The following is an 18,525-nucleotide window of genomic DNA, read 5'->3' on the forward strand; positions in this document are numbered from 1 at the left end:
TCAATTACCTCTGGGCTCTGGGCAGACCTTCTCCACTGCCTCCACAGGCTGCTCGGCCAGGAAGATTCGCACAGTCTCAAGGGCACTCCTGATAACAGGTTCTTTTGTTTTTAGCTCCCTCTTGAAAGTCTAAGAAACAAAATTATTGTAAGTGGATCTATAAAGAAATACCAAGTCAGAATACCAATGTCAGAACAGAATTTCCAGCAACAGCTTCCACATGTGTGTGACAAGAAGGAACAAAACACACACACACAAAAACTTAAAAGAATCAGCTTTTGCTTAACCTGAAATCACATTGTATTCAAAAGAGCAAATGCATTCAATGTATTCATTGTATTCACATTGTATTCAAAAGAGCATACAGCATTTTGCTTTCTTCAGCAACAGCTCCTTTTACTACCTCTCTACACCCTGCTTTTAAATGACCATCAGTAAGTTCCTCAAGATTAGTATTAGATACTTGGTAGGTTACTGAAAGTATGCATATCTCAGTATTTGTTTATTAATGATCTCTTTTTGTTAATGAGAATATAAGATTCTATCAATCTGATTCCAAATGGACACCACACAAAATGCAGGTAAAACCCAGCTTGTGGGTCGCTTGTTGCATTGGGTCTTCTGCATGTTGCAGTGAACTTATCTAACTGATTCTTACCACTCTTTTATTTCAATGTTTTCTTCTGTATTTATGAAACATTGTTGAATACATACTGTTTCAAGCAGCACAGAGGTAAAATATGCAGGTAATTTAATAGTACAGTGTAACACAAACCACAATACTGCAAAAAGGAGACCCATATGCCATGTGTAGAAAACAGATATTTTGCTGCAGGGATTAGAAAATTCTCTTTACAACACTGGCGTTATATAAGCTTCTAACAAAATAAATTCACCAATTCAGTTAAATTAATTATTAAACAAAATTTGTACTTCTATGTGAACTAATGAAGGATTATAAATTCAATATTAAAAAGTTCATTATACTTTGAATTGTATTTGATATGTGACTCTCTGTGCAGGAAATACCTACCAGAACTAATAATGGGGACATGTATAGTTTATAATATGAGCACTCACAGGTAAAAATTTCTTTAAACATTTCAGGAAAGTAAACTTAAGGAAATAACTACATTATTCTACTACAGATATTTAAATACACTTTTTATTAAATGGTCAAGAACTGACCATAAAGTTTGTAGCTGTGCTTGGGAAAACCCTTTAGCAAAGTCTGCTTTGTTGAAGGAAATAACAAAGGAAAAAATCTTCATTTTGTGTCAAACACAATAATGGGACTGGAACACTTTCACAGAGTCTATCTGCTATCATAAGGGAATCTGTCATTTGATTAATACCTGAGATAAATGTTTTAAACAATCATGTTCACCTTTAAAAGACAATATCAACTTTTACAAATAAAGAAGTGTATATTAACAAGTACACTACCACTGGACATTGTTTTGCATAAAAAACTGAGTGGAGCTACTACAGGGCTGAATGAAAAATGTCCAACTCAGGCATTTTTAGGTTTATAATTCTTATAATTTGTACTTGATTCTTGCATGAAGTGCGATAGAAAGAGGAAATATAATAAGCCTTTTTCATGCCTCCAGATGAGGAAAATCTATTCCTTTAATTAGCCTTTGTGTGCATCTCACATCATGTCCCACTAGAATGGTCTGGCAGGTCTGCAGGTCAAGTAAGCCAGCAGGAAGCATAACTTAAAATCCAGCACGGTAATTTCCATGGACTGTGTGCTGTGCTCTCTGCTGATAGTGTTAAAAGTAACATCAACAGTCAAACTCACTTTAACCAGTGTTTTTAAAAATTAAATGGTATAACAGCTTAAAGATATAATATGCTTTAGAAATGTCTCCAAAGATTTTTCAGAAATGTCTTTGCCCCAAACCAGTCAAAAAGGAAGCACTTGCACAAGGGTCTGTTCTGCAAACACACACCAACAGCAGGAAGGAGTTACAGATATTCCAAGGGAACACAGAAATACACTGATGTAGAGAACAGTTAAAAGCCAGAAACACCTCTGAACTATGCATTTGGGAATGAGCAGTCCTGCTGTAAGGAGTGCTGCTGCTGTAGACAGGTCACCCTGGCTATGTACATGTGCACACCAGGAGAAGCACAAAAAATACGCTCTTTCTTTTCATATGCTCTTTTCAGCTTGTACTGTTTTTGCAGAAAACTAAAGCAATCAAATACACTGAGTGGCATTATCTTTCCAGAAGAGGTTTAAAGCCACATTCCTCCTGTACCTCTTGTGCAACAGAAGGAGAACATATGTGCACTGCATCCCATTAAGCCTGTGAGCAGGAATCATTGTATCTTCCTCAAAACAATAGAGAAATGCTAATAGAATCTTCTGATTTTGCATATCTTGTATTTTGTCACAAATAGAAAAAGTGTCTTTCTTTATTAATAAAGGAAAACTGAGCCAATGTGTTAAACTTTTTTTTCCCCCCAACTTTTCCTCTCTGAATGTTAGAGCTGGTGGAGGCAATTATAGTCTGTAAATCCTGAGTTATAGAATCGTACACAGTATGGTGTTGAGATCTATTTACAGTTCTCATCTCCTTCCCTAATTTTGATCAGCAGATTTCTACTGAGTTAAAATATGTTTCAATTAAAGAAATTTGAAAAGGAGAGGATGAAAAAAACATGAGGCTGAAGCAGTAGCACAGAACAGCATTAAAAATAATGAATGTTCATTTCATACTAACCCATTCCAAAACGAAGTTCTTACTGTATGAAGATAAAGCAGCTTTTCTAAATTAAAGTTTTGTTGTGAGATATGTACACACTACCAGTAAAAATCATAAGTAGCAATAAAAGACATTTTCTCTTCTTTTGGAGGGAAAAAAAAAAGAAATTTATCTGTCTAGAGCCCTGACAAATACATCTTTATCATAACTAGACCATCACTGAAAGCAGAATTAGCCTAAATGAATTTCTAATGTACAGCTAATGATTGCAGGCTAATTTCATTGAATTCCTTAACTTCTTCCACACTTTGTGGTGACTGTAGAGGAAATCGAATACGCATAATGTATGACCTGACAAAAAAGTAAGTAAACTACTTTATTTAAGCATGTCTATTTGTCGTCAACAGTACAGCAGTAATGGCATTCTGTCCACCATTTTAATAATGCATATATTGATCAGCTTATCTCAGACCTCCACCACCACCTCATGAGTGTCCTTAACTCTCTTTAAATGAAGAAACAACAATTGTTTAAATTGAAAAATGAAAATATAATGAGAAAAGAGTAGCATTAGTAAAAGTAACATTCATCTCTGTTTAAAAACTAGGAATTTTTGCTTTCAGTGTGTTTTAAATCGAAAGAGTACAAGTAGATTAATTCAACGTATTTGCCAAACTGAATGCTTTTCAAAAAATGGTGTTTGTCCCAATTGTTAAAAGTAGATATTGATGCCTTTTCCTGGTCTTAAAATCAAGAGGCATACACGGTTAGAAGGGGAAAAGGGATTTTACCTTGGTATTTATTTTTAAGGATCCTTAGGTGTACACATCCAGGTCATATGCATCGAGATGCACCCCCCCGAGTCTTTCCCTGTGTCTCTGTGTCTCTCTTCCCAACATTGGGTATAACATTATAGGTTTTACTAATTAGCATATCTATCAAAGATTCCCCAATGAGAGGCTCAAGTGAGCCCCCCTCCCCAAGGAACCTTCCCCTGGATGGTTCTATCTTGGTTTACAGAATGTGTTCTGGAGAGGACCTTGGGGTCTGGGGCACACTGATCCCTAGCTACGAAGCTTCTAAAATGTTGAGTCTCTCAGCTTGACAAACAAGTCCAAGAATGTAGGCAAAAAGCACTAGGAATACAGAAGTTGTAAAAAGGTATAACAGGGGTATAAAAGAAAAGGCAAAAATCTTCATGGCATCAATATCAGCTGTGCCCCTATAACTGGTTAGTGTCTTGAAGCAGGAACTGTACTCCTCCTTAGGCAGTGATGCTACAGATTTCATGTGAAAGGGTTTCCACGGAAGTATTAATAGGTACCTCCTATGTTCATAAATGCTATTTATGCTGTTAATAAAATCACTACACAGCAAATGAGGCAACTCTTAAAAGAATGAAAGACATAGCAGGCTATCTGCATGATGCCTAAGTTACTTAGATTAGATTAACAGTAACATGCACACAGTTGGTAATTCAATTTCACTAAAGTAATATTGTGATACTTAGTAAAACAAGGAAAAAACTAAGATAATTAAACAATGTTTTGAAGAACTGGAGTATTTTTTATCATTGACTAACACCACCACCACTCCTCCCCACACATTCTAAGACTTTGGAATAGAGACAATTTCTTCAGATGCCAAAAATTGACAAAATGACCTACTATATATATAAGTTCAAACAAATAGCAGTTATGTGGTTGTGTTTGGGATACATTCCAAATTGCCTTGTCTAAAAAGCACCTCCCATTTATACCACAACAAAGATTTTAACTGCGTGGATACCCCTGTTCTCAGTTGAGTTCAAGCTCTCCTCTGGCATAAATTCAAGCATTTAAAATTTTCATCTGAATCCTACTCTTAAAATTTTTAAAGCAAATCTTGGCAACTAGGAGCACTCAAGTGGTAAGAACTGACTTCTTTTCATCTCTTTTATGAATCTTTGTGGTATTCCAGATGGTCTTCTAAATGATAGAGAGGTTAAATATGTTTACTCTTCTTTAAATTTTATCTTTAAGGGAAAAAAATAAAATCAGCTTGCAACACTTCTTTAAAAAAAGGATTCAGGCATAAAACCATGTTGGCATTCATCTTGCTATTTCTCAGTTGAATCAGTTAAACTGCATATAAATAGTGCTCCCCTGATGAGGTTTATTCACTTCTCCAATGAAGAACTTACCTGGGTTCAGTTCTGGCATTACCTGACAAAGACAATCCTTCACAGAAGAAAAAATACTGTACTTATGAAGAAAGACCAAAACTGGAAGTTTTAGTCATTTAAAAGATTGGTCAGATCTGGTAGATGGTTTTCTTGTTTACTGAAGACTAATTTCCAGAAGTGACATTCAGGAGAACAAAATGAACAGTCAGCAGATTCTTTTTCTCAAGATCAACACACAACTACTGTTTCGTGTCGCATCCAACACTCGGAGAGATAAGCTCTGCTCTTAAGCAAAGGCCCAAACCTCTTGAAAACAGCTTTCCAGTTTTGGGCTCCAGTTTCAAGCTGGATAATTGTACACTTGTGAAAACATTTGAAAACATTTTTCTTATGTTCAGAAATGAGCTAAGCTGTTCATTGAGATACAGCCTTTGTATACCTGCTTCTGTAAAAGAAACTTTCAGAGTAACAAAATCCATAATGTCCAGGGGAAAAAAAAACTCCAACCAACCAACCAACCAACCAACCAACCAACCAACCACCAAGTAGAAAACCTCCACGTTGCAAACATAGATTTTGTCAATAGCAACCTGAAGTTGACTTCCATGTTGACTGTTTCTCCCTCCTCTGTCAGAGATATTTGAAGATCAGACAGGGCAAATTTCAAGTATTCTGTTTTGTTCTTTTTTCCACAGGGAATCAGCATACCTACAGCTAAAAAGACCTCACTTCTGAAGTGCTACAGAAGGGGAAAAGGAAAAAGACATATTTCTAAAAAGAACTAAAACATTCTAGCTTTGGTACTAAACAGGATGACCAAAGCTCTGTGTTACGTATCTGCAAGTGGCACAGAAGTTAAAAAAGAGAAGTGACATCTATTTTATGAAGTCATGTTGCCCCTACTCATGGTATCTTACTTTCATGCAATAATTCTCATCCCTAAAAGTTCTAAATACTTCATTTGATTGGTTAGTGACAGAGAGATCACTTAGTTCATCACTGAAGACTTGCCACCTTTATGATGAATTCTGGGAAACTCTTAAACCACTTATAGAGCGATATACAATACTAAAATATTATGAGAAGTAATTTACTTAGATAAAAAAAAATATTTCTTCTGTCTAGGAGAAGAATAATGTTTTCAAAGACTCAAATATTATTTAGATGGAAAAAGTTTTGTTGTAACTATTCTATAAAAATCCCTCTCTAACTCTTGTTTCGGCTCAAGAGTTGTCTTTGGAGAGAGTTTGAGTTAATGTCATGCTGAGTTAAAGCAACATCTATATTGCTTCTTTCATCCTGATATTCTGGATGGGCTTTAAAACTACTTTATGGAAGTTGCTACTTTATGTCTAGAACAGACCTCAGGCCTCTCTTAACTTTCATGGTTATATATAACACATCTTAACTTTCTTAGGTGAAAGGTGAAAAAAGGAATGGTGCTGCCCCATAAAGTCATGGATGTTTTCACCTTACTGTCTCTGTAATGGTGCTTCAAGTCCCACATAAAATTTTGTGAGAAAGACACATCCTACACATCACCTCTCCAGAGGGAAGACCTAGGAAATGTGACAAAGATGCCCCTTGCAGAAAAGCATTATATTATCTTAGAAAAATTTGGCACTGAGAGAAGAGATATTTTTTGTTCATCTTTCTCTTTTGCTTTCTCAATCATTTGGTGAAGATAGGTCCTTGACAAACTGCATTGACACTACTTCCCATCAGTTTGTTGCAGTATCTGAATGCCTGTGTGCCTATGGAAAAATAGTGTGCCTGGCTGAATACAGGGCTTCCTGATTTTTCACAAACTCAGGGCTCCAAACAACTTCAAGCAGCAAGATATGTCATGTTCACTTTCCAAATCTGATGTCACTATCTGTTCTCAAATGTGTCCTTCCCATGAGGAAGGGTAATATATACAGCTACTTGATGAATGGAAAAAACACTGATCCTATTTTGTTTTATGGCACCATTTCACATTTCTTCATTAAGCAATAAAATCAGAGATTTAGGAACTTCAGAAACAATACCTTCTGTGGCAAGTTTCACAATTTTTACATATATGCAGCACAATGCTTTGAGAGGATGATCACTGGATTTGAAATATTCTCATGGAATCAAGCTGTCAGACTGATAATTTAAATTCTTCAATAAAAATTACATTTGCTTGAAATAACTTTTTAGATAGCACACTGAAGCATAATCAGACACCAAACAGGAAGTAAAACCCTCCCATAATGCCATTATTTTAACTAATGACACATGTGGATGAAGGAGAGGAGAGCTTGAATGTATATTGTACTATAGAGGTACTAGAACTGTGATTTCGCATTCAGACCTGAATAGATCTCAATGGCATATGAAACTAAAGAGTGTTTAGGTGAAAGCAGACATTGGGTTAGCATCAGACTGGTGTGAATTGATTGAACACAGGATACATACTTTGAGCATACCCTCACCAAAGAAAGAAATCAGTGTGAATCTTTGTATGAAGAATTATTCAGAAGTGTCATTCTCAGGGTTGTTCATTTGATGGGCTTAAAAAACCCCATTTCTTGTACAGATGTTCAATGTAGGTCCCCTTTTAATACAAATCTTAGTCTAGAATGGTCCCCCATATGATGGTCTGCTATGAACTTTGTATTAGAATTCCCTGATGAAACCAGTATGAACCACAGACAGTTATCACAATAATTTCATGGTGCAGAGTTGTGCAATAGAGCTGGTATCAGCTACTCTTTTCACAAATGTCCCCAAAATTCACACCAGGGTTTCAAAAAGTATACATGAAGTTGGAATGCCTGCTGTAGAAAAAAAGTCAGAACTACTTATTTAATCCTCAAAAATTACTAGGTTAGTAATTGTTCTATGAAATCTGCCTGTCTGTGATAGGTCTCTGAAGGTCATGGTTATTAACAGTTCCTTCTCCAAAAGGCTGATTTTCTCTGCTGGGCTTGAAAGCCATAGCTGGAATTCCTTCCAACAAGGACTGTCTCATGCAGCACTAACCTGCCAAGAAAAAAGGAATGACCAAAATATAATTTAAAAGACCTCCATACCCGATGAATATCATTCTGTTTCTGCACAGTGGGAAGATCTCCACCAGTGGGTGCTTGCTGTTTTAATTCATCCTCCTTCAACTGCAGCCATGCCAAAAGTTCCTGAAGAGAGAGATGTAATCGCTTCCACTGGTCAGTACTGGCTTCCAAATGGGATCTGAAAGCATGTGTTAAATATAAGACAGATTCAGTCACAGTAAAAGTAAAAACCAAAATGTACAAGCTTATTTACTGAGAAAGATCCTAGTGTTTCATTAACATAGTGATTTTTTAATAGCTTCAGTAGCTTTGAATTAGATTCTGGCAACACAGATCTAAATTTGGTTCCACACTCCTGCCTTTTTCTCACATAGCCTGATTTTTGTTTTTGATTGTTGGGGTTTTTATAGTTTTTTTAGTTTTCCTCTTCAGCAGTGTGTAATGCCTGTGCTGAGTTGTTGGTCTCACTAGAAATGCACAAATGTTATGCAGGACTAGCATGAAAAATGTAGTCATTACTTAGGATTACTAGGACATTATTTAACTAAAATATAGATAGTAGTTTTCCAACTCAGTGAAGAGCAAGCATTGCTCCAAACCATGACACAAACCATTCAACTCACACAAGAGTCATTCTCTTAATTTTTTAAAATAAGAGAAGCAATGCCATTCTTTAAAAAAAAAAAAAGTCATGAGGAAATTGTTAAAGCCAACAGAATCCTCATACACTATCTAGCCAAATGCCTGTGCCCTTTAAACAAAGGTGTGAATGAAATTATTTGAAACACTGGGAAAATTAAAAGACAAAATAGCACTTTATGCAAAAAAGTTCTCCATCATAAGGACATTTTCTAAATATTTCCTCTGTATATGCACAAATGTAGTTTTTTTGGGATCAAGTATTGAGCTTCTAAATTTCAGCAACTGTTTTCTGTAGCTGGACTAATAAAATCTTCAATTTCCTCTGTACCATAGATAAAGCACACTAAAATTTTGTCTCTCTAGACTTATGAATATGCTATTTTTTAATTTCTGTTTTGAAAAAAATCCTAATTCACCTCCAGATATCGTAAGAAATCTTCTTAGTAACTCAAACCAAAGGATTATTACATAAGAGTAAAGTGAAAAAATGTATTGGGAAATAAAGAAATTTTTTCTTTTATTTCATACATTTCTGTTTAAGTCCTAGTTTTGTTCATATAACACTTATCTTATTCTACAGTGATTGCACATAAAATCATTCTCTTCTGACAATAAGAATTCTATACCTTATATAGAATGGTCTATAAAGAAATGTGAAAAACATGGAGCCATCAGACCTTAATATTTAGTTTGGATAAGGAAATGAGGAATTGATGAAGACAGGGACAGTTGCATTTCTCTGAAATGCTCTATGAATACTGTCTTCTTTCCAGTCTCTTACATCAGGTAATTAAAGTGGCAAGGAAAGAGAAAGGAAAGGGACAGATCAGCCACAAGCTGACAGAAAGCTCAGCTGCTCTCAAAGTATGAGAGCTGATGGAAAATTTTCTCTTTTTTCAAACTTGAATGCTACATTTGAGGGACACACATAGGCCAGGCCTTCTGATCTCTGCTCTCACAGGGCATCTGGGAGCTGGGGTAAACCTGCTTCACAGTAGGGGGAGGCCAGTCCTGCAGGCAGTGAAGGCTAGAGAAGCCCATGGATCCTAGACAATTTAGACCACACATTATGAAGAAATTATTTACTGTGAGGGTGATGAGGCACTGGAACATATTGTCCAGAGAAGCTGTGGATGCTCCATCCCTGGAAGTGTTCAAGACCAGGCTGGATGTAGCTTTGAGCAATCTGATTTAGTTGAATGTGTCCCTGCCCATGGCAGGGGGGTTGGCATTGGAAGATCTTTAAGGTCCCTTCCAACTCAAGCCCTTCTATTTATATGAAAGTGTTTATTAGGATAAACTGTGCTGACATATCAGAATGAAAGAAAGGAAATAATGGAAATTAACTTGGCTTCTCTTAATATCTAATATATTATCTAATATCTAATATAATATCATATATTTTATGTAACACATTTAGAAAAGAATGCCCACTCAAACTGATCCACGACATGGGTCTTCTGTTTCAGCAGACTAAAACTAACACTAAATAAAGAGACTTCTGGGACTGATGCCTGGAGAACATTTCATATGTTTTCTCTAATCCCTCTTTTGTGTAAGCATTGCTAGTTATGATGAAATCCATTCCATCCTCTGCTATGGGTAGAAAGAGCTCCAAACCGGCCGACTGGGAAGAGCCTCTTCATTTAGTCTGGTGGCCAGCAACACTTAAACTGAAGGTCTGAGAATTTAAGAATTGTTTCTTATTCTAATCAATAAGTTGTTGAAGACCTTAAGCCTTTTATTGGAAGCAAAGATTTTAGAGAGGACATTTGTTGCTTTGAGTGTGTAATGTAGGAAGTCACTGTGATATAACTGGGGTTTACTGCTTCAGACTCAATTAATGACAGAAATACATTACTGCAAAAAAAGGAAGACAGAAAGTCGCATATGTTTAATTACTGATATTTGGACAACTGACTATTTATTTTTAACTCAAAAAACACTGTATTTGAGCAAGTTCATGGGTAAAATGAATGCAAAGAAAAAAAAAATATCAGATACCTTGAAGGGTTTTATCCCTCTTTTTTTGCTACTCAGAAGAAAAGAAAAAAGGAGGACTATGTGTCTTTTTCCTTAGTTACTAATATCTCTTCAATATCACAGCCTTCATTTATTTTTAATGATTGATGATATGAAGATGTTTTTTGTCATTACACAGCCTGACCTCCCTCAGGACCTGAGCTGAAAAAAGCTAATATTTCATACATTACTTTGGAAAACACTTCTGTCTTTTGCTGCCCTCTGAACTACCACCAACACACGGCAAGTGAGAAAATGAAAAAATGACCGAGTGCAACTGAGCTGGGTTGCCTATCTTAAAAGTCCTGTTTCTGAAGAAAAGCTTCCCAGACAATTTCTTTTGAAATGAAATCTTCAGTCCATTGAAGCCTGAATGACCACTTGATAATTTGTGATGTTACCATTTATTAAATTTTTCCTTGCAAGCAAAAGTGTTTCCTCTCATGATACTACCCATGGATTTCTTTTACCCCTAGGTTTTGTTTAGCAATTCTGTCCACTCTCCTGACAACAGTTAAACCTTAAATATTTTGTCTTCTCATTTGTAAAGATATTTTTAGTTTTGCACTGGAAATAGCAGCCTTTAAAATAAAGCTTATCATAAATATTGGTTATTTAATCACTTTCTTTCATGACTCACTGATAAGTATACCCAGTACTAGAAAAAGCACACATTTAGAGGGGATACAGTTACTGTTTAAACATGGTAATCTTTCTTTCTGTAATTAAAAAACTTCATCATATGCCTCAAATCCTAATCCTCTACTATCATTTTCACACCAAAAAACCTAATCATTCTTACAAAGTTAAGACAGCATTCAAAGTAGCACAAATAATTTCAAAATAGACAAAAAATGTGCTAACAGAACAAAATTAAACCTTTTTACTTGCAAATTGCAGCATTGCATCTAATACACCAGTGGTAGGCTTTTGCTTAGGTTCAGGTCCTACCTAATGTTTAGAGATTTCTTCCTAAGTTCACTCCATCTGAGGTTCATGTTATCCAGACGTCTCTGCAGCAGGGTTGCATCCTCAGAGCCTTCCAGGGACCTCAGGATTTTCTGTCCATTTTCATCCAGGTTGTGAAAGATGTCAGTGTGAGCATCAATTTCTGCCTGTAGCTCCTACGGAAGGAATAGAAAACAATATATCTGATTTCTTAAAAAAAAAAAAAAATCACAGAAACCATGATTTTTCAAAAGAGTGGAAAAATTCTCAGTGCAACAGAGAGCACAGGTTTCGATTACTCTTTTTTACAGCAATATCATGTCCTGTATACACAGCCACATTTCCCTTTCACATGAAGGCCATTAGCATTGAATTCGACCTTTTTTCCATATGAAGCATACTGAATAAAATTTAGAAAGCTAAAGGTGTAGCCTTTGACAGGCAACAAAGCAAGGACAAGATATATTTACTGTGCTGATGAGGGAAAAACAAGGAAACACAAAATCCTCAGGATCTCAGGTAAATCTGACCTTCACATGATACGTCTTCCTGTGCAACATTTTCAGTTTGAGCTGGGGACTGCAACACCGGTCCTGCTGCATGACAATTCCAAGAAATCCAGCGTCTGCAGCAGCCGGGCTTGAAAATGCCAAGTTCACTTACATTCTGTTGACAGACGCATTTTGGAGCACAGGCCTCAGCAGTCAATAGCAATAAACAACCACTTTGTGCTATATCAAAACACTGGTTGGGGCCATGGCTGTAGGAGGGCCTGAGAATAGCAAGGACCTAGAATATGCAACTGGCAGCTCATGTTGAACAGCCAACTTTTCTTATCGCCTCGTAACTGCAGGCCAGCTCTAAATTTTGAATTCATTTTTTCCCCCTCATTTTTAGCACGGCTGTTTCTGCCAAAAGAACATTCTTTAGAGAGCTGCCTGGTACCAGCATTCCTGCCTGCCCACTCACTCAATGCAGCCTTTGTATGCTGGCTGCCCTTCCCCAAGACGTTTGCATGCTGCAGCTCCACAAGGTCAGATTCAGTTGCAGAGAACAGTGGTTGAATTAAGGTCATTAAATAGAAGAAAAATAATAATAATGATAATTTCAACACGTACATGAATGAGCACACGTGTACTTTATATGCAGCCACATTCGCACAAACGTACTTTTACTTTCAAACAAAGAAGCACACAAAGACACAAAGAAATAATGAATAGTGAATAAAGCTCTACATTTTCTCCTGGGATGCTGGGGCACTAAGATTTCTGGTGGTGGTTTCTTGCTGCCTGAAATGGGAGTGCTAGGGTTGAAGTGGGGAAGAGGAAATGATTTATGGCCTTTGAGAACAAGACCCAGTACTAACTGAGCATCACAGATAGTCCCCAATGGAAATTTTTGGCAATTTTCATCAGGAGAATGACTTTGAAGGAGGGGAGCACACAATCTGTCTACTTGGTGTGTTCTTAATTGAATTGGTTTTATTTGATATTTTAAATGCAATGTTAGCTGCACTGAATCATGAATAGATTGTCCTTGCTCACCTACTGCTCTTCCAAATGTCCTTAACTGGATACCTATTGCTTTCACAGCAACGACTAGCATAATATTTGGGGAAATTTTAAGCTGGGCTAGCAATGTCTTTGATACAGTGTAAGAATCCTTCTCCAACTATTTTACTTATCTACCGTCATTCAAGCAGTAAAGTACTTAGGAATGAGTTTGATGTACATCAGAGTTAACTCTGCAGAATGCAACTTTATTATAAACATTGTGTTTACTTATTGTTGTTCAGGAAATTTATATTTTTACAAATTGCATTATTAAGGTACATAAAAATGTACAATATTCCAGGAATGAATGTCCTTACTTGAAAAGTGGTATTTTATTTCAAGTCTGAATGTTGCTAGCTCCAGTTTCCAGCTGTGATACTTTATTTTTGTTTGCTTGAATGAAGAATACTCTATAACCAAATTTCTTTCCTTCCATGTATGCATTTGGAGGTATTATTTCAACTAGGTTAAGTTTAACAATACTGATGTAAACAGCTGAAACAATGTATAAGGAAGGATAAAGTTCACAGCAAAAAAGATAACTGTTAATGTCTATATAGTTCTAAGGTCCTTCTACATTTAATAAACAATAAATCTATTATTGGATGAAAAAATCATATGCACTACCTGTTGCACAAAGTTCTTAGTTTTCAGGGTAGTGATGGAAACACCAAACTCACAAACTTGTTCCTTTTCCTTGGCAATAACATGTGCCATGAAACATGTTGAGTAACTATTCACAGTAGGAAGCTGTCAAATCTATGCCCCCTTGGTGTTTTACCACACATATACTCATAAAATTTAAGCAAAAAACCTTTCCACATTTTTCTTGTGTTTAGAAAATGTGTCTCATAGTCTACATATTTTATGTTTTTCTCCTGACACATACATAATTCTGGAAAAGAAAGCAAGCCACATCCTTTTTTATTTCAGAATACTACATACTACCACAACACATCTGGATAGTTAAGTGGGCAATGAACATGAAAAGTGAAGTATTCTCATCAAAAGCTTGATATTCTAGACTGAGTTTTCCTTATTCCAAATTACTTGTGTAATACTGCACTTCTTCTAATGCTCCCTAAAGTAGTTTATTGCAGCTATGCAGAAAGCCTACACTGACAAAGAAGCAAGACAACAATACAGATATTTGCTCCATTTAGGTTGGTGCATGCCAGAACCTTTCTTTGTGACACTTACACATCCCAAGAGAAGCACAGAGCATATAAGAAAAAGATCTATACACCTTTTATTTGTTTTCTGAAATAAATAAATCCATGTTTTAAAAACACAATATGAACTAGATTCTTTTTCTTGACAACAATAAAGCAGGAAGAGCTATTTAATCTCAAAAACTGCTAAAATATTTGCAAAAGTATGCTACCATTGATGTCATACCATGAAGCATAGCATATAGACTAAATAAATATTATTTATCGCACTTTCATATTTTCCAATGTGTTCAAACACATGAAAAGACTACAGAGGATAAAAAAATCCATCCCGGTATAATTCTACTGAGTTACACTTGGAGTGTATGCTGCATTTTTGCTGTAGTTGTTATTACTGAGACTGTGTTGAAAAAAGATTGGCTATCTGCTCTTAAAAAGAACAGAGACCAAAAAATGAAAAGCATCTTCTTGATCACAAGTTACTGCTTAGAGTGAGCTGAACTATCTGGAGAGAACTGCAACTCCATTAGGTGCTGAGTGAAGTCCTCCTTTATTAAGATGAACTATACAGTTAGATGACAAAAGGCACCATGATATTTGTCTGTGGAAACTTAGAGGTTAGAGGTTTCTGCACATTTAAAAATGTGTATTTACATTATTTTATTACATGGAATAAGCGTGCAACTAATACAGAGAACTAGAGTAATAAAGAGATGAAATGCATTTCGTCTTGAGGAAAACTTGTTGGACAAAACAGGGTGAGGAAATTTGCTCTGGCTGTTTCACTTTTGTCCTGAGCCCTTGAAACCACCATGCATGATTTCAGAGAAGTACACTAACGTGGTAATTGAGCACACCCAATGCTTGCAAAAAGCTAGAGGATGGATATATTTCTCACTTGCTCAATTCAGTTATTTCCCCTTGGAATTACTGCTCCCGTTCTCCCTGGAAGTATGGATCCTCACTGCCCTAATTCCTTTGGTAGGAAGAAGAAATTCACCTGTGGCTCCCCAGGTTTTACTTTACACAGAGCCCTGCTAAGTGCAGCTGAGGTGTCACTGTGAAATCCAATGCACTCAAAGTTCTGCCAGCTTCCACACAGCACAGCTAATCCCATAAGAATTCAATATGGTTTGAGATATCTTAGCAGAAATAATTAATCAGTGTCAATATCCTTCATACCCCACATGCAATGCAGACATAACATATAAAGGACACGACACATGTCTAGTGAAGTCCTAGAAAGAAGGAATTAGTTATATTTCTTGGACTATAGATGAGTCATACTAAAACATGGAAATCAATGCAGCATGGCTGATGAAACATTTATCTTTTATACAAGGTAGAAAAAATTCATTATGCAATAATTTAAAGAAACTAAAGGACCCTAATTCTCGTCTATTTGCAACTCTGTAAGCACATCTTAGCAGTTTAGCAATTGGATTTCAAATTAATCATCCCACTTGATTTCATTTAATTACATCTAAACTCCTCTAAATTTCTGATTCTGCCTAAAGCATAAACTCTGTGTGAGGGTTCAGAGAGTTCAGAGAGTTTGAGACATTTTTTCAGCGCCCTGGCACACTCCAGCAGCACACTTTGGAGGCACAGAAATCCACGCACGTGGCACTGCTCTCAGGATCACAGCTTATTCTCCTGCCTGCAGACAGAGGAATAGTTTTCTGAGTGTTACAGTTATGGAGATGTTGAATTAAGGGCTACAGCACAGCAAGTCAAATGCATTTTAAGCACCTGAGTGATAGATTCAGTGCAAGGTGCACTTGATCTATTTCTTTTGCTTCTGGCAAAAGAAAGCCAGTTTGCACTAGGCTTTATGGCAGCCTCTCCTTGTGAGCTGGTTGTTACCATCAAAGCATTTGAACAGGAAGAAATGTATACTTTTTTGAAAGAGAACATTTGTATCTGAAGATACCGTGATTTAGATTAATGATGGGACAAACCAGTGAAGTATTTCTGCTGGTTTGCAAGGCATTTCTGGTCCCATGGGAGTTCTCTCTTTTAAATGTCATAGTTCTTTTAAGAACTGGTTGTTGGATTTGGTTTTTTGGTTTTTTTTTTTTTTTTAATGCTCCCCATTCCTCCATCAAGCTTTTAAGTAATTTTCTCTCCCAGTCCATAAGCAAAACTTTTATTGAGTCTTAGAATGAGACCATTCACTGAACAATTTACATAATGATAGAAACTTCTCAAATGAGATTTAAAATATAATTAAAGGGCAGACTTACTGAGTTAAAAGCATTGTTGTGAAATGACTATACATCATCATGCCAAGAAGCCTCCTATTCAGCTAGCCTATGGCATGACCCCAATTCCAGTCTGGTATGATTACATCTCTGAGTTTCATGCTAATGACTTGATTAAAAAGAACGATAAAAAGGTCTTTTCCATTGTAAAGATAAGCTTATGAATATAATTAAGGCATTTCTGGTTTCACAACACATTTTTCAAGATAAAAAGGGTAAGAGCTAGTCCTCTAAGAGAGAATCAAATGCTGATGAATGGAAGCCAAAACTGTAACTTTGCCCTACAGAAAACAATCTGTGTGAGTTGCATCTATCATTGTTATGGTTTAAAATTCTACAAGTCCCAGATAAAGATATGACCAAGCTTCATATTCGAATGCTATTTTCATCTAACAGAAGATAAAAAAAGCTTTCATTAGCAAGTTGGGCTGTTTTCAGAAAATATTTTTTTTATAAAGGCAAAAGAGCCTTCCATTGAGGTTATATTCAGATTGCAAGAGACTACATGGTGCATCCAAGGATGCAGCAATCTCTTGCTGACAGTAACTGCAAATGCAGTGTGGGCTTCTGGATTTTATTTACATTTACAAGGCTGCCTCAGCTTTGGAATAGTAACCCTTTAAGAGCACTAACACAATCATTTGAACATATACTTGTCTCTAGTGTGCAGATATTTATTCATAGAACTGACTTTTTGCCCAAAGCACAAGGTGTTTTATTTCTCCCTTGATCGTAGGGAAATAACCAATTTTTTGAGACCTCCAGCAATTAATTTGTATTCCATTTTTTAGCTAATTCCATGTGTTTGGGAGGGATTTATGGATTTCTTGTACATGTTTTTTGAAGAATGAGAAAAACCCTGGGTTTATTTACATGTATTGAAAATATGAATAAGTAGATAAAATAAAGAAACCAATGTTTAAAGAAACAAATCTTCCTGCATTTATGGTTTCATTTAGGATTTGATCCTTGTCTAGAGAAATATATTCTATTCTGATAATAGTAACTTCAATGGAAATTATTATTTTCACTGTTTGCTTACTTTTCTTGATATTATATCTAGGATGGAAACCCTAAATAGAAAGAAACATCATGTTAGTCTGAGGTTACACTAATGCAGAAAATTCCTTGTAGCCACAGCAATGAAGAACTTTTACTGTATGGTGTAAAATATAAATATGTATTTTACTAACATAGCCTGTACTCTCTTTCAGACAAGCCAATCCAACAAAGCAAACAAAGCACGTTTTTCAAGTAGGAGTTGCAAGTGTTCTGTGTGTCAGAAAATCAGCCACCTCTACTGAGATGTCTAAGAATGGGCTTAGCTATCTGCCTTTGAAAACTCTGTATTTGAGGGTTGAGTGAGTAGGAGGGAAAAAGCATAAATGTGCATAGAATCATGCACACAATTTTCTGAAAGCAAAACCATAAGGCCCATTACAAACTAGCAGAGTTTTCTAGATTGTAGAAGGTAGTCTGCTCCCACCAAATATGCACCTCCCGACCCCTGTACTTCAATGAATGTCTGATCCATTCCACCTGCACATGCTGTCACCACACTCACTCTGTCAATCTTTTGGCAACCTCTCTGCAGCAAAATAATTATGCTGCTACCTTCAGGATGTCTAATTTTTCCTCTCTCCACTTTCCAGAAATCAAAGAGTAACAGCACAAAGAGCATCTTACTCTACAGGAACATTTACTTCTACTTTGTTACTCAGGCAAGGTCCTAAAGTCCTGCTGCATAGTTTGGAGAGCATTTACCTCTATTAATTCTGCTGACATTCCACTACTTCAAAATAATACTGATTTCCTTTTACAACACAGAGTTGGAAAGGCTGAACTACATAACTGTCTCTAGGTCTGGAGAAAATAAAAATCTTATGAAAGAAGAAAGGACAGGTTTTTTTCTCTTTTGCTAACCAACAGAGAAAAATACCTGATATCTGTTAAGCACAAATGACCTTTCTAAGAAGAAAGACTATTTTTACGTACAGAACTGCAT

At 36.2% G+C, this 18,525-nt stretch overlaps 1 protein-coding gene across 14 annotated transcripts in view; it reads right to left on the reverse strand.

Annotated features, from left to right (window-relative positions):
- The window catches only part of DMD (dystrophin), a 1,090,817-nt gene that overhangs the window by 189,589 nt on the left and 882,703 nt on the right, over positions 1 to 18,525 (reverse strand). For 12 of the 14 annotated variants that reach the window (XM_048288642.1, XM_048288670.1, XM_048288700.1 and 9 more), the window contains 3 exons: positions 11,535 to 11,707; positions 7,941 to 8,097; positions 9 to 129 (listed from right to left, as the gene is read on the reverse strand). In XM_048288642.1, the coding sequence (XP_048144599.1) occupies positions 9 to 129; positions 7,941 to 8,097; positions 11,535 to 11,707 (451 nt within the window). Of the gene's footprint in view, positions 1 to 8; positions 130 to 7,940; positions 8,098 to 11,534; positions 11,708 to 12,061; positions 12,139 to 18,525 lie in introns of those variants that run through there. The other 2 variants (XM_048288730.1, XM_048288719.1) reach the window with 2 other exon arrangements.

Source organism: Corvus hawaiiensis, chromosome 2, assembly GCF_020740725.1.
Source record: "Corvus hawaiiensis isolate bCorHaw1 chromosome 2, bCorHaw1.pri.cur, whole genome shotgun sequence".
Taxonomy (NCBI): domain Eukaryota; kingdom Metazoa; phylum Chordata; class Aves; order Passeriformes; family Corvidae; genus Corvus; species Corvus hawaiiensis.